The sequence below is a fragment of the Gossypium hirsutum genome, chromosome A03 (genome assembly GCF_007990345.1).
Source record: "Gossypium hirsutum isolate 1008001.06 chromosome A03, Gossypium_hirsutum_v2.1, whole genome shotgun sequence".
NCBI lineage: Eukaryota > Viridiplantae > Streptophyta > Magnoliopsida > Malvales > Malvaceae > Gossypium > Gossypium hirsutum.
The window spans coordinates 109,413,714-109,435,371 of NC_053426.1; the positions used below are offsets into that span (position 1 = coordinate 109,413,714).

Consider the following 21,658-nt stretch of genomic DNA (forward strand, 5'->3'; position numbering starts at 1 on the left):
CTCCCATCGGACCCCCCACCACCACCATCGTTCCTCTCCCTCTCTATTGCTACAAATTAAGTATTAGAATTTGCAAATAAATCCAGAAGGGCAGGTTACAAGAGAGATCCAAATACAAGCAAATGAAATTGCAGCTATAGAAGGAGAAAAACCAATACAAGTCATGCATCTATGTTAGTATAGCAGTCATAAAGACTGTATTTTTCATAATTTCTAAGTGGTTACTACTGTGCATAACAGCGTAGATATCATACCTAATGACAAAGACATCGCGAAACTCTTCTTCCATGCTTCCAACCATATATTTGTGGAAAGGAAGTATAGTTAGAGCCTTAGAGGTAAGCTGAAGAGATGATATACATTTAGTTCCACCTGTTGCTGCAAATTAAGGATTAGCAGTAGAGAGGGAGAGGGAAGGGGGTGAAAGGGGTTTTTATTTTATTAAATATTATAATAAAATTTAAATCTCTTATTATGTATTTTTATGTATTTTTTTAGAATGAGGATAAATTGAGAATATTTGTAAATTTTGAAGGTTAATTTTTTTAAATTATGACTAAATTGATATATTATGTAAAAATTGAGAATTAAATTTATTATTATATTAATTTTTTTAACTGTCAAAATAAATGAATTACGGAACAGAGATACTTAGGTTGCGAACATTTTACTTTGGGTGACTGAAAAGAAATTTTTTCATAGTTATTAAGAAAAACATAAATTTAAATGTATAGTGTATATTTTAGCAATGGCATTTTGGTAATTTAAAACTTTCGTCAAACACCTGTTGGGTCGTGTTACGTAAACATAGCAGCTCTATATTCTATCTCTGTCAAACCGAGGAATGTTTTTCTTTTTTCTAAAGATTATGCATTTAAAATTTATAAAAAAGATGAAAAAAAAACAGTAACATAACAATGGTAGAGAGAGGAAAAGAAATTGAATCTCCGTTCTCCACTGTTTTTTCCTTCTTTTTCTTCTTTTATAAAAGAAGTATCAAAATTTTTGCAAGGCAAAACCATCCAAAATTGATCCAAGAACAGTGAGATACTATACTACAAGTCCCCATTACCTCACAGCCTGTAAGCAAAAAAAAAAAAAAACACCTTGAAAATCCGTGAGAAAGCCGACAATTTCAAGATAATTCCAAGCATCCCATGTGGGATTCTTCCTTTTCTTCCTCTCATCAACTCTCTCTTTGTTATTGTGTCACCACTTAGTAGTTCTTCTTCGTTTTCTTTTTTCTGTAATTTTTTCCCCTCATTTTCTCTTCCTTTTTTTAGTGTAAGAGTCACTTTAACCTGAGCCAAAACCCAGTTCGAATATGTGGGAATCAGAGACCAAATCTGTCAGAGGTAGAGAGTATGGCAATGGTGTTCTTAGTTCCAACAAACATGGTGTCAAAACTGATGGGTTTGAACTTAGAGGCCAGTCCTGGTATATTTATGTTCATGGACCTTACTTAACTTTCTGGGTTTTTCTTTTTGTTTCTAGGTTTACATTTATTTTGTTTGCAGGTATGTTGCTACTGATATTCCAAGTGACCTTTTAGTTCAAGTTGGAGATGTCAATTTTCACTTGCACAAGGTAGCTGTTTATCTAGAACTTCAAAAAAAAATTTAAAGCTCTAAAACCATAAATTTCTTCTCACTTATTTTTATTTTCTCGGGAAAGTATCCTATGCTTTCTTGAAGTGGAAAAGTGAATAGGCTTATATATGAATCCAACAACCCAGATTTAAACAAAATTGCTTTGGAAGATCTCCCTGGTGGACCAGAAGCATTTGAGTTAGCAGCTAAATTCTGCTATGGGATTGCAGTGGATTTAACAGCAGGGAACATATCTGGTTTACGATGTGCTGCAGAGTACCTTGAAATGACAGAGGATTTGGACGAAGGTAACCTTATATTCAAAACCGAAGCGTTTTTAAGCTATGTGGTGTTATCTTCATGGAGGGATTCGATACTGGTGTTGAAAAGCTGTGAGAAACTGTCGCCATGGGCGGAGAACCTTCAAATTGTGCGGCGCTGCAGTGAGTCTATAGCTTGGAAGGCTTGTGCTAATCCGAAAGGGATTAAGTGGGCGTATACTCGGAAACCGAGTAAGGCTTCGAGTCCGAAATGGAATGATTTGAAGGATTCTAGCCCCAGTAGGAGTCAACCTGTGCCTCCAGATTGGTGGTTCGAGGACGTTTCGATCCTTAGGACCGATCATTTCGTGAGGGTTATTACGGCGATCAAGGTGAAGGGTATGCGGTTTGAGTTGATTGGGGCGTCGATCATGCATTACGCGGCGAAATGGCTTCCAGGGTTGATAAAAGATGGTCAGGGGCAGGGGCCAGCGGATGATATGAGTATTAGTACCAATAGTAATAGTAGTGGCGGTACTGGTAGTAGTAGTTGGAAAGGCGGACTACATATGATTGTAGCCGGGACGAAGGAAGATACTCCATCGATTCAGGCTAAAGATCAACGGATGATCATTGAGAGCCTGGTTAGCATAATCCCGCCGCAGAAAGACAGCGTTTCCTGCAGTTTCTTACTTCGGCTTTTGCGGATGGCTAACATGTTGAAAGTGGCACCAGCTTTGGTAACCGAATTGGAGAAACGAGTCGGGATGCAGTTTGAACAAGCTACTCTGGCGGATCTTCTCATTCCTTCTTACAATAAAAGTGAAACCATGTACGATGTGGACCTTGTTCAGAGACTATTGGAACATTTCCTTGTTCAAGAACAGACGGAAAGTTCGAGCCCGAGTAGACCGCCTTTTTCGGACAAACACATGTATGAAGGAACACAAAGGAGCAACAATCCGAATGCCAAGATGAGAGTTGCCAGGCTTGTTGATAGTTATCTTACGGAAGTTTCGAGCGATCGAAACCTGTCATTGACAAAGTTTCAGGTACTGGCTGAAGCTTTGCCAGAATCTGCAAGGACCTGCGATGACGGACTTTATCGAGCTATCGATTCCTATCTTAAGGTAATATCTTTATCCACATATTGCAAATGGTGGTATCATTGAGATCAATGGGGTAACAAAATTCAATTGCAGGCACATCCGACACTGTCCGAACATGAAAGGAAGCGACTCTGCCGTGTCATGGACTGCCAAAAGCTCTCGATTGATGCCTGCATGCATGCTGCACAAAATGAACGGCTCCCCCTGCGTATTGTGGTACAAGTTCTCTTCTCGGAGCAAGTGAAAATAAGCAATGCATTGGCCAACAGCACACTCAAAGACCCTGTGGAAACTCAATACCAACCATTGATACCGAATCACAAGACATTACTCGAAGCAACGCCGCTATCGTTCCAAGAAGGATGGGCAGCCGCTAAGAAGGACATCAACACACTCAAGTTCGAGCTCGAGAGCGTCAAGGCCAAGTACCTCGAGCTCCAAAACGACATGGAGAACTTACAACGACAATTTGAAAAGATGTCGAAGCAAAAACAAACATCGGCATGGACAAACGGATGGAAGAAACTGAGCAAACTCACCAAGATGACAGCCGTGGAAAACCACGACATCGGACCTCAAATTTCGACCATGGCAGAACAGACTCGAAAGACACCGAGAAGATGGAGAAATTCGATTTCGTAAAAGAGGTGCCTTAAAACTCTACATTTCCCATCATGTGTTAGCCTTCCCTCTTTTTTTTTTTTTTGTCTTGAAATTTTTGAGGAAATTGCAGTGTTGATGTTTTACAGTGATTACCATGATAAAAAAGAAAAAGAAAAACCCACCACCATGAAAATAACTTCAAATTGTCATTTAAAATTTGTTTGTGTTTCTATGTGATTTTGTTTGATGTGTTCATTCTTCTGTAATTCCAATTTAGTCCCAATGCCTGCCAAATCAAATATGCTAATGGAACAGGGCACATAGATATTGTCAAATCTATCACCACTCTTGATGTTTATTGCATAATATGTTGCTGCTTTTAAGATAAATATTAAATATCAAATATGTTTAAGAACTAAGTTTAATTGAAATTTTTTATTGAATTATTAAATAAACCATGTCATAGAGATTAAATAGGATGTACTAAATTTCTTTAACAAAAATATGATATGAAACTTCATTTCATTTTATAAAAGACAAAGTCCGAGAAAGCCTAACAAAGCCACAAACCTAGATGCATTAAGTAAAGAAAGCAATAGAGGACCCAACACTAGATATCTTGAAAGATTAATAAACCTAAATTTTATGGCGAGAAAAAGAGCGTCCATTGCTTGAATCAAACCTTTTGCCTAAATAGAAACAAAGAAGAGCACCCAACACAATTTCTATGCCTTCTCAACCAACACACGTTTTGCCATCAATTATGATATGGTGTGTCTCTATACAATTCATTGCTTCCATGATAGTGGAAATATCTCCAACTTAAATCATCATATGCAATGGAATCCCTGACAAAATTAAGTTCTTGTAGAAACTCAATAGACGAAAAGTCACTAGGGCTTAGAGAATGCGAACCATCATTGGACTCGAGCACTAAAGCACGACTCGACCCTTAGGCCCCCTGGAATTTCTTATTTCGATGGCTTGTCCTCATCCTACTGGAAAAATTGTCTGGAGTTTGACATTGAGACACAGTCAGGGACAGTGTAGGGGATGGTGGCTGACTATTCAACGGCCAAAAAGTCGACCACCATGACTGCAACTAAAACCTTAAACAGTCACTCGGGATCTCCAACCAGAGATCCGCGCTGTCTGGCAAAAAAGGGGAGGCAAAGAGTCATTTGTGTGCTTAAAACGAGAGAGATCAAACAACTACTGATGGAAGATAGCGCGACAGATTTAAAGAAAAAACCTCCATTCAGAACAAATGGATTGTAGATTTTGCATCCCTAATCAAACATAAAAAATCATAAAAGAAGTCAATCATACAAACAACCATAAAGCAAAACATATAATTATTTGGATGCAGAGATAAGGATATGAACTACCAATAATTTAATTATATGGTGCAGGGATAAGGTTATGGTACAAATTAATATCATTCATGTGAGTAGTTAAAACCCAACAAAAACAAATAAGTCCCACCAACAAAATGAAATTGAAAAGAACTTGCTTGAATTTATATGAAATTCTGTCTCTCTTTTTTCAAAATTCAATAACAAAATTCATTTCAATTTTTTGAAAATTCTTATTAACTTTTCTAATTTCTTCTCAAAGTTTTAATTAAACCCTCCATATTTTAAAAAAAATTCATTAAATCTCTATTTTCTTTTTAGAATTTATTATTTAAACCCTAATTTTTTAATAAAATTTCACTAACTCCTAATTTTAAAAAATATATTAAATTCTTTACTTTTTTTTTAAGATTTTAATTAAGCCCCAAATTTTAAACGTTGATTTCATCACCGTTGAATTACTAATTAATGATATGTTTTGTACGTGGCATTTTAGCTAAGGGATATGAATTGTGTAGCTTATATAGTAGCACTTGAAGCGGTAAAAGTACAATGAAGATATTTATATTAGGAGTCAGATTATATTTTCTTTTTTTACTCAAAAAATAAATAAATTAGTCCTTATACATTAGGTTAAAAAGTAAATTAGACTTTTCTATTAAAAATCTCATCAATTTGTACTGTTAAAAAATGGTGTGACTGACGAAATAACCATATATTGACATGTGGCATATCACGTGTACCTCATGCGGACGTACAAAGACCGATTTTTAACAATAGAAATTGATAGAATTACTATCAGACGGACCAATTTGCTCTTTTATCTAATGTATAGAAACTAATTTACCCATTTTTAAATAAAACGAACAAAATACGATCTAACTTTTAATACCAGAGCTTCCATATTTCTTCTATCCACTTAAACCTGCTTAACAAATCATTCCATGTATAGAATCCTGAGAACTAATATTTTATGCCATAGTTGAATCAAAGGCCACAAAATTCAAAACGTATCCTCAAATCCCTCAAATTAAACAATAATCTCATCAATAGTTTCACACTAATCACCAAAAACAGGAAAAGACAGCTCTCCAACAATGGAATCACAAAATATAAATCTTTCTTTCACATACATACATCATATATGCAAGCATGAAATAGATATGGCAACAATAAGCAAGAGTGCGTGTGTGATTTGAGAGATAACAAAGAAAGCTACAATTTTGTCCACATATTCTGACATTATAGTATCATCCTTATTTTGTAGTTTTGGATGCTACTCAACAAGGTGTAATTTTTGGGATTAGGACAATTATTTTATGTTTTTTTTTTGTAAGTGTAAGAAATTTTAATGCTATAACTTAAACTTAAAAAACATTTTTGAAAAAAATTGAAACTCATCGTTACTTTTTTTTTAAAAGCAACCTAAATACAAACTAATTACAAAGTGAGCTTTTGAGCAAGGCTAACACACTAGCCTTATTAATAGAGGAGACTGCTAATTCCTCTTTTTGGATTTCTTCAAAAACTGTTAGGTTTTGACTTGTGTAAAAAGTTAATTTAGCTGTGCTGTAATTTTATTTAACTTATTGGGAATGTGTTCCATGACCCGATGCCTAACTTTTGCTAAAATTTAATGAATTCTTCTAATAAGGGTAGAGTTTGAATCAGTCGATGAAAATTCCTAAATAACCTCAATCATTTTCAGACTATCTACTTGAATCAAGACACCCTCAAAATGTTTATTTTGAATAAGAGACAATCCATTTAGAATGCCCCACAATTCAGCATCAAAGACAGAACATTCACCCAAAAATCTATTATATCCCAAAATCCAATCCCCATTACCATACCTCAGTGCTCCTTCAGTAGCAGCTGTACTGGACACAGCTTGAACCGCACCATCAATGCATAAATTGATCCAATTCTCCGGCATATGAAAGATTGGCTTCGGCGTCTGCTGTCTAGATAAATCCTACTTATGAAAAGAGGCATATTGTTTTGCCCATGTATAAAAATTCTTCACAATGTCACCTGCATTCCAAGAGACCCATTGGAAGATAAAAAGGTTCCGATTTTTCTATATTCTCCAAGCTAACAAACCAAATAGGCTTGGCCGAACAACATCGCCCGTAGCTAGATTAGGACTAAGTAAATTAAACCTAACCCAATCATGAAGATTACCTGCAAAGAAACGGCCACATAACACATTTGGCACAACGTGCATCTAAGTTTCCTCAGTTGTAGAGCAATTTTCGATGGCATGTAAAGTATATTCAAAAGAACTCATCGTTACTAATTAATTGTGTTATTCTTCTAATTCTCAGCCCTTTAATAAGAATTGGAATAAACACTTAATTTAATGGAATTTATTAATTAAAATGATTCATGTGTTATTAAAATAAGATCTATTAATTCAATTAATAAATGGTTTTTAGATACACTCTTAATTAAAATAAACTTTTAACTGATTTAAATTAAAAATAAAATTTTAAAATAATAATAATAAAATATGAAGATTATATAAATTTTCTTCTAAACAACCATCACCTTACCTTTTGTTTTTTCTTTTAATTAACAAGCCTACCATTAACTGCAATTATGATAATATAATGTGACCATAAACATATTTTAATAAGCATTTAAAACATTACATTCTTAAAAAGAGAATAAGATTTGAATTTTATGGATAAAATTGTTGAAAGTAATAATTACGAATCTCAAACATGAACCATAAAACAAAAATGAAAAATGAAAAATGAAAAATACAAATATATATATATTTGTGTTGAATGAGATGTGTGATGATCTTGAAATGGGCACCAATGCATACATGGTTCATATGGATGGCTTCCAAAGTGGACAGATATATGTATATTCTGGAGAGGTGGGAGACAAAAAATATCTAACCCTACAGTTTTAGGCAATGAGAAAAAAGGGGATGCATGAACCCATAAAATGCCTCAAAAGTCCACTCTGAATATCTCTCAATTTACCTCTTTTGTCTTTTCATTCTTTTTTTTTATTGGACGATTAAGTTTTCATCCAACACTATGAATCACAAGTTAATATTTTTATCACATTATAACTAGTAATATGGGTTTAAATGGAATGAGATGTAAATTTGTTGAGCCAGAAATACCGTACCTTCAAATCATATATGTGCTTCTTCTTTTTTACCGTTTTCTTGGTGATCAAATTTAACTTTACAGAAAAGCACCAAATTGACAAAGATGTGTGAATGTTAAGGCTAATTGTGATATTTACCTTCTCTTTTCTACTTTAATATATGCATTATATTCACATTTAAAATTTTAACACATTTATACCTCATTTTGCTACTAGTGTAATAATATGAAAAAAAAATTATTTATTATATATCTAATAATTAGACATAAAATAAAGAATAATTAACACAAATTTAAACTTCAAATTAAAAATATGAATATAATAACTCTTGTAGCCATCATTGAAATATAAAGTTGATTATTGGAAAAACTAAAGGAAATCACAACCAATATTATTACATTAAAACTGAAAACGAGAGTACAACAAACAAACAAGCCATAGTTTGGAGCTTTAAACTCAACAGAGTCATGCTCCAATTATGAATACAAACAAAGACCCTGCATGAGCCATAAAGAAGGAAACACACATATAACTTGTACATGAACCAGAAAAAGAAAAAGACCGAACTTTTTTTACTACAGGATTTGATGGAAGGTGGAACATTGAAAAGAAGAAAAGAAAAGAAGAAACTAAATAATCTCTCTTCAGTTCACTGCATGCATGTACATGTACATCCCCACCCTAGAAACTTTTGTCTTCATGCTTGTAACAAAGATTAAAATATCAAACATGACGTGTTTTCAAAGGTAATAATAAAAGAGGAACAGGGTGGGAAATGGGACCCAGTTTCACCTAACGCGCATGCACTGAATCCTTGGGGGCTCAGGAGGGGCCTTGTTTTTACAGCACATACCACTACTACCAGCCTCCCCATGCGTTCAAAGCATTGGTGACTTAACACATCCCATGGCAAAAAAGCTATCCATGATCATCATTTCAGGTCAACCAACAAAACCCTCATCTTTTTTTAAGCAAAAAGAGCTAATAGCATACCTTGCATTGCTGCCTTTGTTGGCCCCCCATTATATAAGGCTCCCTTGAGAAAGTAAAAGATGACAAACAAACCGTCCCCACAGAGCAAAAGCCGGTGTAGTGATTTCAAATTCATCAATCATTCTTGGTTAAGACTATGGTTCTTTTATTCTTTTTTCTTTTTTTTTTTAATTTCATCCTTCTTTTCCCACCACTTAGCCAACAAGTTACTAGAAAGGAAGGAGTGTAACCTAGAAGTGGTTCACTCCTAAAGTCTCGGCTTCGAGCTTTAAAGACTTCAAGTAATCTACAGATTCATCAAGGACCAGTAATGGGTCCTTTCCTTTTGTACCAGGTATTATGCTCTCAAGGATTTTTAGTGTCAAGCGAATCTTATCCTTCATTGACTGTTCAGTATGTAAAATCTCCCCTCGGTAGCTTGATTCTGCATCGCTATCATACTCGTGAGAGCCTTCCAATTTCACTGAACAAGCGGCATCCACCATTATCGATTGCTTATGCCCACCATTCAGTAGTTTTTGCCTTTTGTTTGGACCATCAGAACTAGCAACTTGCTCAATTACATCATTATCATGGTCTTGATTCTGAAAGCTTCGCTTAATTCCAATTGGAGAGTGAGCTGTGCTCATTACTTCATCATCGTCACAATCATCATCACCAACACCAAAATCATCCTCCTCTTCATCAGAGTAAAGCAAAGCATTAAGTTCTTCAGTGTCTTCACGCATCTCACTCCCTTCAACCCCCAAACGGTTCTCATCATATTCCTCCTGTAAAGCTGGTGGTGTCGGAATAAGAGTATTTGTCTTAACTGCTTGCAACCCTTCATGGATATCAAGAGATGAAGCTAGCTCTGTAATGGCAGTTGCCGCATGCTGATGCGGTGATCGGAAAGAGCCACAAATTAACCTTGTCTGACTCCCTGAATGATCAAAAATTATCAGCCCTTTCTGAAAGGAGCCAGAGACAAAATTAGCTGCAGCCCTGCCAGTGTGCCCATTAGCAATCATGAATTGCTGCTCATTGAGAAATGAACCTCGAGAGGGCAACGAAGTAGGGAAACTGGGGTATAACTGCTGAAGCAACCCATGAGGTTGATACTTTTGTTCGGCTTTTAAGACAGAAATATCTGCAGACCCTGGCATTGCAATATTTGCAGGAAGCACATGAGTGCCGTAATTCATACCAGGAACCAAAGACCCCAATTTTGACACACTCACGGAAAGTATGTGACTGCTAGGATTTATACATGCAGGCAAGCATTCTGGCTGCCTGGGCTCTAACGATGCACTCATGCAACTTAACTCGGGCAGTCGCCAAGAAGAATGCTGTGGGAAAACCCAAGAATTATTGGTCTTAACCATCCAACTAGAACAAACTCCTGCAGAATACAAATAATAATTTTGTCACGGGAACCGAACCAATAAATTAGTACCAATGCAAAACAAAATGAGGCAAGTGGTAACAACATACCAGGAGATGGACAATGCTCAATACTGTAGTTTCAATTTTTAAACACTTCTTTAAGGAACAAATGTTGAAAAGAAAAACTTTATAAATTCCAGCTTGATAATATACCAAAGATACGGATTCAATCTACGTGACAGGTTTAAGCAAATGACGAAAGTACTCAGCCTGGAAGACATAAAATTGACATAATATCAGTTTAAACATCCATTTATAATATCTATCGATACAAAGAATTAATTGAAGCAACTGTTGAGGAAAAAAGGAATTGAATGAAACTAAAATTTCAACTAACCTGGCAATCCTCCATTGGTTGAAAGCATGCAATTACTCTAACTACAATTGTTGGTTTTCCGGCAATCCCGTTTTCATGTTTCAATGCTCTAAATCTTGTTTGACTAGCTGCTTGGCACACCATAACTACGTATTTCTCCTTGGATTAATTACTCCTATCGATAATGGATGAGAACAAAGCTAAACAATTTGACCAAGATATAAGACAAATAAAATATCTACCTAGTGCTAAAGAAATGGTTTGATTGGAAGAAGTGGCAGAAGGAGCTCGAATTACGACTAGTGTTTAACTTACAATCTTTTCTAACTAATCCTATATTGATCACGAAAAAAGGAAAAAAAGTGGGTAGATCCCATTGATGGTCAAACAAGGTAGCTAATAGAAAATTAAGGTAAACTGAAAAGGCATAAATTTTACAAAATAACTCGGCAGTACAAATTCAATCGCACAACGATGCGGAACACATCAACCAAGACACTCCACCAAGGCATGCCGTTTCCCTTCTATGTTTTACCAAATTGTCCCCAGCTTTTATGTTCTTTGTTGGTACACAAACCAGATATTTCTGCAAAAAGGAAAGGTCTAATTAGAAGAGAGGCACTACTACGAAAAATCGAAAACATAAGGTACGAATATGGAAGTCAAAACAGCATAAACCACTTATTATTATGAATACGAACATAACATTAAACAATTCTTATGAATATGGATGATGCATTTTTCCTTCATAGAGCCTATGTTAACTCTTCATCTTCTCTAAAGTACCTATGTTCGACACCATATTCAAACATTATATGGGGATACACTCATCCAAGCACTTACATTGAGCCCCATGAGATATCTTAGAATATAAAAGTTCATCACATACAAATTCCAATTTCATTTCAGTCTCATCATTTCTCATAATAACACTAAATAAATAAACTGATATATAAACCAAGCAAAATTTAATTCTAGAATTAAATGTAACTACTGATGCAAACAAATTTCATTATATAAAAAGGAACACGTGACTAAAAAATCGTGGAAACTGAAATATTTTAAGAAACCCAAAAAAGAAAGAACAAGTATAATAAACCCTAGAGAGATGACTACCGAAGAAAGTGATAAAAGTCACAAAACACCAAATTCAACTCAATATATATATTTTCTCTTAATTCTTAAAAAATGGAATATATATATAAGATAAAATAAAATCTATGATGAAATCAAACCCCCCCCCAAAAAAAAAAGAAATTGATTATATAAAACCCAAAGAAGCCTTCTTTTTTTTCCTCCAAAATTTTAACAATTTATCAGAAATCAACATCCAAGAACCAGATCCTCAAAAACCCAGAAATAATATGGGAAATCAAAGCCTCCCCCCCCCCTTTTTAGTCAACAAACAGAAACAAAACAAGCCCATCAAGCAAACAACATACAAGAACCTGTAAAAAGGATGAAACTTTGAATATAAAAACTTACAGAAAAAAAAAAGCTTGATATTATGGGATCCCAAAGGTACCAAAGAGATAAGCTGAAGACAGAATCTTAAGAAAACTAGAAAAAAAAAAAGAAGAGAACAGTTAAAACTCAAAAGAGGAAACAAATGTGTGTAAAAGAGGTGAGTGTGCCAAGGGACAGTGAGAATATATAGAGAATTTGGTAATTTGGCTTCCCAATTTACCCACCATTTCTTCCGCCAATTATTGCTATGCTATACCTTTTTTTTCACTGTTTCATGTACAGTAATTTACCCATTTCAGTGGTTAAATTAAATCTTTAATTACCGCTGGTTTATTTTTCCTTTACATTTTTATTGACTGAATTTCAATAAACGGGCCTCTATTTGATCCAGGCCCATTAAACTAAACCATGTCTCTCTTTTTCAAGAAAAAATCATTTTTTTGGGAAACATTTTATAATCTATTAATATATTAACGTAAATCTAATAAAAAATTTAATAGATTTTATATAATAATTTTAAAAATATAATTTTTAGTAAATTCAATTCTTCGGGTAACCATAATTTTTTTAAACATTAATCTTAATAGGTTCTTACCATATTTACTCGTTTTGCTATAATGTTTAGAACTAGCGATAGTCCCTTCCCAAACAATTAAATAAAAGAATAATGCGCTTCACTATACTTAAACCCACATCCTCCTATACTGGTAAAAATATTAATATTAATTAAAATAAGACTCAATCAACACCATATTTTTAAACTTATATTCCATACAAGCTATTAAAATATTTCAATTCGAGTCGATTTTCAATTTTTTTAACTCTACCCTTAACTACATTTAGTTTTTTTTTTGTTTTAAAATCGCATATAGGTAAGAGGTCTTTGGTTCAGGGTGTAGCCAAAGCGCAGAGGCCTGGTTGAATGGTAGAATGGTTTAATTGGTATTTTAGTACTTTCCAATATAAATAGTTCAATTTCATTCTCTTTAGATTGTTTTAAATATAAAATATGTAAATTTTGGCTGATTTCGTTAAATTAAAATCATTTTAATAAAAAAAATTTAAACTTAGTGTCCTCCCAAATTTTTTAGTTTTATCTCAACCCCCTTCCCATAACATAATTTTTAACTTCACCTTTAACTTGATTTACACTTGAAGAGCACACTTTAAAATAATGAATATTAATGGACATCCGAAGAAAACAAACACAATACAATCCCAAAAAGATACCCTATTTATTAGGGGCGAAATTACATTTTGACTTTCAAAAACGATAAATTTTTAATTTAATCATTTGAAAATTATAAAGATATAAGTTAATAAAAGAATGAAATTACATTTTAACTCTCGTAAAAATACATAACTCAGTTCCAGCCCCAATCCTACCTATTACGGATCGAAAAGTGGTGAAATTATCAAATCTTTGAGGTGCTGAAAAAGCATGCAACATGTAGTGAATGTTAAGAAGATGAAGCAGAGAGACAAAAACATGTGGAATACACTCATTAACAATCTAATCCACTCATTAGCAATCTAAGCAGGTGATTACCCAATTCAAATGCAACCAAAAAAGAAAATTTCCCCTTTCATTTTTAATAAGTTCTAACAAGTAATGAGTGAATGAGCCATGATCCCACAACAATAATGGTAAAGTGTGAGTTAGGTGGGACATTTTAGAATTATCCAGCCACCACTCAATCCAGTATTTCAATTACATCCCTCCACCTCCATCAATCATTTTTCTATTTTAATTATAATCCTCGTGTATTAAACCTCATGCCCCCCAATTTATTTAAATCATAAATTTTGGGTATTTTAAGAAAATTTTAAGGTAGATTAAACCATTTTTGAATAATTTTTTTAATAAAAGCAAATAATTTTTTTATTGATTTGTTAAATTGACAATGATATTTTATTTTTATTATTAAATTTTGAATATAAAAAAATATTTTATTGAAACTAAAATTGTATTTTATTTTGCAATGTCAAATTACTAGACTTATCTGCCCGGCCCAAATTTGAATTTTTTGTTGTTGTTGTTTTTAGTGTTTTGCTACTTTTTTTGTTGTTGTTGTTTTTTCACTATTTTGTTACCATTTCAATATTATGTTTTACTACTTTGTTGTTATTGATTGGATATCGTATAACTCTTATTTTATTTTTAATTTTATTATTATTTTAGTGACATTTGCTTGTTAAGTTACACATATCTTAATGTTATTTAAATATATAATATTTTTTTATATTTTTTGATTTATTATATATTTTTTTTAAAATTATATGAAAATAATATTAAAAATATTTTATTGAAACTAAAATTGCATTTTATTGTGCAATGTCAAATTACATATTTATGTATTCCTTACCTCAACTTTAATATTGACCAAAGCTTGATTGATCATTTTTATTTATATTTCAATAATATAAAATTGAGATTATAAAGTAGATGCATTGATATTGTACATTTAAGTTTTTTTTTCATTCAATTATTAACTCAAAATTAAAAATGTTAATGGTTGGTTGATCTGAAAAATGGGAGGATTTAGATAAAAATATAAGTTTTAAAAATGAGTTTGGGCAAAAAAATAAAATCTGTTTAAGAAATAGGTGGACCTTAGGTAGGGTTTTTTTGTCTAGGCCCAGACTAGCCCGAATTTACAATAAAAAAAAACCTCTGTTGTTTTCTCATTTTTTGCTACAGTTTTGTTGCTATTTCACTATTATGTTGTTACTATTTTGTTGTTAATGTATGGATATTGTATAACACTTGTTTTATTGTTAATTTTGCTTCTATTTTAGAGACATTTGCTTGTTAAGTTGTAGTTATCTTAGTATTATTTAAATTTAAAAAAAAATTAAATTTATTTTGAATTTATTGGGAAACATTTATTTTAATATTTTTAGTATATTTGGTGTATTATATTTTTAATTTTTTATATAAAAAGTAATTTTTTTAAAAAAATTAATACAACCGAGCCGAGTTGAGCCCAAATTTTGGCATTTTTATCTGGGTCAAATTTGGACAAAAATTTAGACTCATTTTTTGGGTCGGGTCAGGCTGAGCCTAAAACTTTGTTAGGGCCCGGCCCGACCAATGGACAACTCTATTCAAAACTCATAAAAAATTTAATTAATTAATTAAAAATTAATATTTTTTTATAAACTTCATATCCATTTTAAGGTTCATGTTTTGGATTCGTAGCTGCCTCTCTTAACAATGTCGTCTTCCTCCCTTCAAGAATGCAATGTATCTTAAATTAATATTTAAAATGATATACAATTCATTTTATGTTAAATTTAATAGTTGATAATTTTACTCATTGTTTAGCAAATGCAAATTGTTAGTTAACTTTACTCATCAATTTCAATGCATTTAATAAAAATAATTATGACATATAATAACTTTGAAAATGGTACCTTATGTGTAATTAGTGGAAAGATTTAACCCCATAATAATAATAATTTGTATTTTAATTGAAAGATATAAAAGTGTTGAAACTTTGAATCAATCACTAGGCAATGCTTTTATAAAAGCAGCCATGCTCAGAAAGCTTCTTTTTTTAAGTAATTAATTAAATGTGCTGAATAAAGCAAAATAAATAATAATAATAATAATAATAGGTATATTAGGTTGGGATTTTGGCATCGCAATACTTATGCCATAACATGCACAATATATACTTTTAATTTTAATTAAAATGGAAGTCTACATATTAAACTTTTGGAGGCTGCTATATGCCACCGCTAATTGAGGCGTTGATGCAGATTTTGTAAATTCATAGTATACTTCCCAAATTTGATAGCTACTACCTTTATTCTTTTTATTAAAATAATAATAACGGGTCGATTGAGTTTTATCGTGATTGATATCTGTATTATTGTCAGTATAGAAGGATATTGGCTCGAGTGCGCTGAAACACATTATCCTCTTTTTTTAGGGAGGAGATATGAATAGTTTTAAGCATTGTTTCAAAAAGAACAGATATGATAAGAACTTATAATGAGATTATTGTTCAAAATAATAGTAATAATAATGGAGCAATAAACTTTGGTATTATTGGTAAAAGTTGAGCTTTTAGGTCTTTAATTATTGGTATAATGATTTATCTGGCCCTCCTTCAACTTTACAAAAAAAGTTATTTAGCTTACCATTTAATTTTTTTATTATCATTTTTAGTCCTTCAACGTGCGCTATTTATCAAACCATTCTCCAAATGGATTGTATGCCATATCAACAACATTATACTAGGGGCATACTTAGGGGGCTGGTAGGGGCCCAACCCTATAAAATGAAAAAAAATTCATTTAGGACTTTTAAAATTTTAAATTAATAAAAATAAAATTACACTTTAGCCCCCTAAAAATAATAAAAATTTGATTTAATTCTTGAAAACTTATAAAGATTTAGGGTATAAAAATGGGAAATCACATATTTATTATTATAAAAATTACAATTTAATTTAGCCCGCACTAAAATAATTTATGGCTTCACCCTTACGTTATACGTTAACTTTTTTATCCATTTTAAAGTGATTTGATAAATGACTCAAGTTCAAAGACTAACAAAAGGTGAAAAAAATAAAGGGAGAGCTAAAATGATTTTTTAAAATTGGAGGGCTAAATAAGTTATTATGCCTTAATTATTTAAATTCGAGTCTCATTATACATAATAATTACCGTGTGAGCCTTCAATCTCACCATGCACAATCAATTACCAAGATTTTATCGAGTTAAATTCCAATTCTCCATCCGTATGTATCCGTATGTATTTGTATTCATTATTGTATGGCCTCTTTATCTATAAACTCTAAAAAAAAATGGATCAATAACCAATGAGGCATTAGCATTGTTAGCAAAGATTGAGGCCCTGATCTTTAGATGCTCAATATGAGAACAATTGCTAAGTACAAGCCGAACTTAGGCCAAAATAAAATTACCTAAGTATACGAATAGTTGCTAAATTCAATTCTCAAATAATAATTTAATTAATTTTCTTATAGAAACTTTACTTCATATTATATTATTACTTTATTAGAAGATAAAGGTAAGGATTGAATATAGACATGTTTGTTTAAAAAATATGATTATTTTTAAAAATAAAAATTGAACAAAATTAGACAATATAACATGAAATTGTAAAATCACCTCTGTTAGAATTAAGTGACCCAAATTCTTATTTAAATAAAATACGATGGAAAATAAAATAAAAGTAAAATCCATATAAAACTAGACTTCTTTTATTTTATTTTAGAATAAGGTTTTTTAAACCTTATTAAACTCAATCTATTTTATATTGATTAGGATAAGGTGTTTCAATCCTACTAGAATATGGCTTTACAAGCCTATAAATAGACATAGTCTATTCCTCTTGTATTGATTCAAATTTTCGACATAGTGAATTTTCTTCTCCTCTGCCTGTGGTTTTTTCCCCGAAAGAGTTTCCACGTAAAATTTGTGTGTTATTTTATTTTATTTTATTTTTTTCACAAATTGGTATCAGAGCTTCCGGATTGTTCATCTCAATCACAGTAATGACATCTTTGAAGTATGAAATTCCGCTGTTGGATCGCAACACCAGATTTGCATTGTGGCAGATTAAGATGCAAGCAGTTCTTGCACAGATGGATCTGGAGGATGCCCTACTAGGGATAGATAAGATGCCTTCGATATTAACAGATGAAGAGAAGAAGCGTAAGGATCGAAAGGCGTTAACACAATTACATAAAGAAGCGTAAGGATCGAAAGGCGTTAACACAATTACATCTGCATTTTTCCAACGAAATTTTGCAAGATGTAATGAAAGAGAAGACTGCTGCTGCATTATGGAAGAGGCTAGAACAAATATGTATGTCGAAAACTCTAACAAGCAAGTTGCATATGAAGCAACGTCTTTATGCTTATCGTTTGGAGGAAGGTGCATCTGTACACAAACACTTAACAGTGTTTAAAGAAATTCTCTCAAACTTGGAGGCCATGGAGGTTCAGTATGATAAGGAAGATTTAGGGTTGATTCTACTTTGTTCGTTGCCCCCGTCTTATTCAACCTTTAGAGACACGATTTTATATAGCCGCGAGTCTCTCACAGTTGATGAAGTTTATGATTCTTTAACCTCGTATGATAAGATGAAACATCTTGTGGTTAAACCCGACTCTCAGGGAGAGGGTCTCATTGTTCGTGGGAGACAAGATCAGAATGCTGATAATGATCGTGGTAGGACACAGGAACGGAATCCTCGTGGTAAATCTAAGGGTAGATCAAAGTCTTCAAATAGAAGTAAAACTTATAACTTCTGCAAGAAGAAAGGGCACATTAAATCTGAGTGTTATAAGCTACAAAATAAGATTAAAAGAGAGGATGCGAATCAAAAGGGAAAACAACCAGAAAATTCCGGTGAAGCTGATGTTGTAGAAGACTACAGCGATGGTGAATTTTTAGTCGCTTCTGTCAATGATTCTAAAGTAAGTGAGGAGTGAATACTTGATTCAGGTTGCACCTTCCACATGAGTCCCAATCGGGATTGGTTTACAACTTACGAAACAGTGTCTGAAGGTGTTGTTTTGATGAGAAATAATGCTTCGTGTAAAATCGCAGATATTGGAACAATTAAAGTTAAGATGTTTGATGGAGTTGTCAGAACACTTAGCGACGTACGTCATGTTCCAGAATTGAAAAGAAATTTAATTTCGTTAAGTACTCTTGATTCAAAAGGGTACAGATACACAGCTGAAAGTGGGGTTTTAAAGATTTTCAAAGGGTCCCTTGTTGTGATGAAAGGGCAGAGAAAATTGCCAAGTTATATGTTTTGCAGGGTTCTACTGTTACTGGTGATACAGCTGTCGCTTCCTCTTCCTTGTCAAATGATGATATTACTAAACTTTGGCATATGCACCTAGGGCATATGAGTGAGAATGGTATGGCTGAATTGAACAAAAGAGGACTTCTTGATGGGCAATGAATTTGCAAACTGAATTTCTGTGAGCACTGTGTTTTTGGGAAGCAAAAGAGAGTTCGATTCACTAGAGGAATCCATAACACGAAGGAAATGTTGGAGTATATTCATTCTGATCTGTGGGGGCCATCCAAAGTGCCTTCGAGAGGTGGAGCTAATTATATGCTAACCTTTATTGATGATTTTTCCAGAAAAGTTTGGGCGTTCTTCCTGAAGCAGAAAAGCGATGTGTTTTCCGCATTTAAGTCTTGGAAAATTATAATTGAAAAACAGACGGAAAAATAGATAAAATACCTCCGTACAGACAATGGCTTAGAGTTCTGTTCTGATGAGTTTAATAGATTGTGCAAGTCAGAAGGGATCATGAGACACTTGACAGTTCGTCATACTCCACAGCAAAACGGCGTTGCAGAACGAATGAACAGAACGATCATGGAGAAGGTTCGATATATGTTGTCAAATGCCAACTTACCGAAGTCATTTTGGACAGAAGCAGCCTGTACTGCATGTTTTTTGATCAACCGATCTCCATCCGTTGCCATTGAGAAAAAGACTCCACAAGAGGTATGGTCTGGTAATCCTGCTAATTATTATGATTTAAAGATTTTTGGGTGTCCTGCGTATGCTCATGTTGATAATGGAAAATTGGAACCGAGATCCATTAAATGCGTTTTTATTGGTTATAAAGCTAGTGTAAAAGGCTATAAGTTATGGTGTCCTGAAAATAGAAAAGTTGTGATTAGCAGAGATGTTGTTTTTGATGAAACTGCTATGCTACCTAACTTATCTCTTAAAGACTCTTCCAATAAAGAAAACCAAAAGCAGGTGGAGCATCAGATTAATACAGAATCAACTCCTCAAGCCAGTACAAAAATTGAGAATAGAGTGGCTTCTTCACCGCAATACTCAATCGCCAAAAACAGAACAAGAAGAGAAATTAAACCTCCAAAGAAGTATGCCGAGGCTGATCTAGTTGCTTATGCTTTAAATGTGGCTGAAGATATAGATGCGAATCAAGAGCCATTTAATTATTCTGAGGTGATTAGCTGTGAAGACTCAGAAAAGTGGATGTTTGCTATGCAAGAGGAGATGGAATCACTCCACAAAAACAGAACATGGGATCTTGTAAAACTTCCTAAAGGTAAAAAGGCTGTTCGTTGTAAATGAGTGTTTAAAAAGAAAGAAGGGACTCCAGGAGTTGAAGAACCCAGATATAAAGCAAGGCTTGTTGCAAAGGGTTACAGTCAAATTCCAGGAGTGGACTTCACAGATGTGTTCTCCCCAGTTGTTAAGCATAGTTCGATTCGAGCTTTACTTGGTATTGTGGCCATGCATGATTTGGAGCTTGAGCAGTTAGATGTAAAAACTGCATTTCTGCATGGAGAACTTGAAGAGGATATTTACATGCAACAACTAGAAGGTTTTACAATCTCGGAAAAAGAGGACTATGTTTGCTTGCTGAAAAAGTCCCTTTACGGTTTGAAACAGTCACCAAGACAGTGGTACAAGAGGTTTGATTCCTTTATGACTTCTCATGATTTCAAAAGAAGTAGTTTTGATAGTTGTGTCTACTTTAAGAAAAACAGTGATGGTTCTTTTGTGTATCTACTTCTTTATGTTGATGACATGTTGATAGCAACAAAAGATAAAGTAGAGATAAGAAAGGTCAAAGCCCAACTAAGTGAAGAATTTGAGATGAAAGATTTAGGACCAGCAAAGAAGATACTTGGTATGGAGATTCTTAGAAATAGAAAAGCAAGTAAATTTGTAACACCCCTAATGTGACCCTAGTCGGGAAGTGGTTTCGGGACCACAAAACCGAGTCATAAAAATAATTAGCTGTCATATTTGATGCTTATTATATGTATATATGCATGTGTGAAAATTTCATATTTGAATTTCGTTTAATTGTAGTGAATTTTAGTAAATAGGACTTATGTGAGAAAATTTAGAAGTGTGCTAGGCAATTGTAAAGTGGCCTATTTATGCATGTTGCAAAATAATTGTACTTGCATGTCAAATTAACCAAAGAACAAGATGGTGGCCGGCCATGCTAAAAGTTAAAGCCTATTATAAACATTTGGTGTTAGTGTTTTATGGGAGAAAGAATAAAATAAAATGTTAGAAATAAAGTAAAGAAAAGAAGGAAAGGGGTGAAAGAAACAAGTCTTTATTCTTGTTTCTTCTTGGCCGATTCTAAGAGGGAGAGAGGGAGCAACCATTCGGTGATTCTAAGTCATGAATAAGGTGAGAAATTCATGTTAGCTTATGGATTTTTTAGCATATTTTGAGTTAGATATTAAGTTCATTACATAGCCCATGACAAAATTTTTAGTTTTATGGTGTCTTGAGCATTCGGCCATGGAGGAAAATGGTAGGGGATAGATTGATGTTTTAAGGTTTAATAGAGTTTAAGCTAGTAAATACTTAATTTTTGGTATTTATATGTGAAAGAGATGAAC

At 33.2% G+C, this 21,658-nt stretch overlaps 2 protein-coding genes across 2 annotated transcripts; one reads left to right on the top strand and one right to left on the bottom strand.

Moving 5' to 3' along the window:
* Nucleotides 1–844: 844 nt before the first annotated feature.
* LOC121221509 (root phototropism protein 3) lies at nucleotides 845–3,757 on the top strand. Its single transcript, XM_041101866.1, has 4 exons — nucleotides 845–1,437; nucleotides 1,518–1,587; nucleotides 1,675–2,979; nucleotides 3,052–3,757. Exons 3-4 carry the CDS (start codon nucleotides 1,876–1,878, stop codon nucleotides 3,598–3,600), a joined length of 1,653 nt encoding a protein of 550 aa, XP_040957800.1. The 5' UTR covers nucleotides 845–1,437; nucleotides 1,518–1,587; nucleotides 1,675–1,875; the 3' UTR covers nucleotides 3,601–3,757.
* A 4,658-nt stretch (nucleotides 3,758–8,415) lies between these two features.
* LOC107908936 (transcription factor bHLH143) lies at nucleotides 8,416–12,453 on the bottom strand. Its single transcript, XM_041101867.1, has 5 exons — nucleotides 12,265–12,453; nucleotides 11,236–11,365; nucleotides 10,801–10,954; nucleotides 10,512–10,673; nucleotides 8,416–10,419 (listed from the first exon to the last, which is right to left on the bottom strand). Exon 5 carries the CDS (start codon nucleotides 10,400–10,402, stop codon nucleotides 9,269–9,271), a length of 1,134 nt encoding a protein of 377 aa, XP_040957801.1. The 5' UTR covers nucleotides 10,403–10,419; nucleotides 10,512–10,673; nucleotides 10,801–10,954; nucleotides 11,236–11,365; nucleotides 12,265–12,453; the 3' UTR covers nucleotides 8,416–9,268.
* Between the last annotated feature and the right edge of the window lie 9,205 nt (nucleotides 12,454–21,658).

Bases quoted from the DNA above. Each gene is read 5' to 3' on its own strand.
- LOC121221509 (XM_041101866.1), top strand. From the start codon at position 1,876: ATGACAGAGGATTTGGACGAAGGTAACCTTATATTCAAAACCGAAGCG. The intron at 2,980-3,051 runs GTAATATCTTTA...ATTCAATTGCAG, and splicing joins CTATCGATTCCTATCTTAAG to GCACATCCGACACTGTCCGA.
- LOC107908936 (XM_041101867.1), bottom strand. From the start codon at position 10,402: ATGGTTAAGACCAATAATTCTTGGGTTTTCCCACAGCATTCTTCTTGG.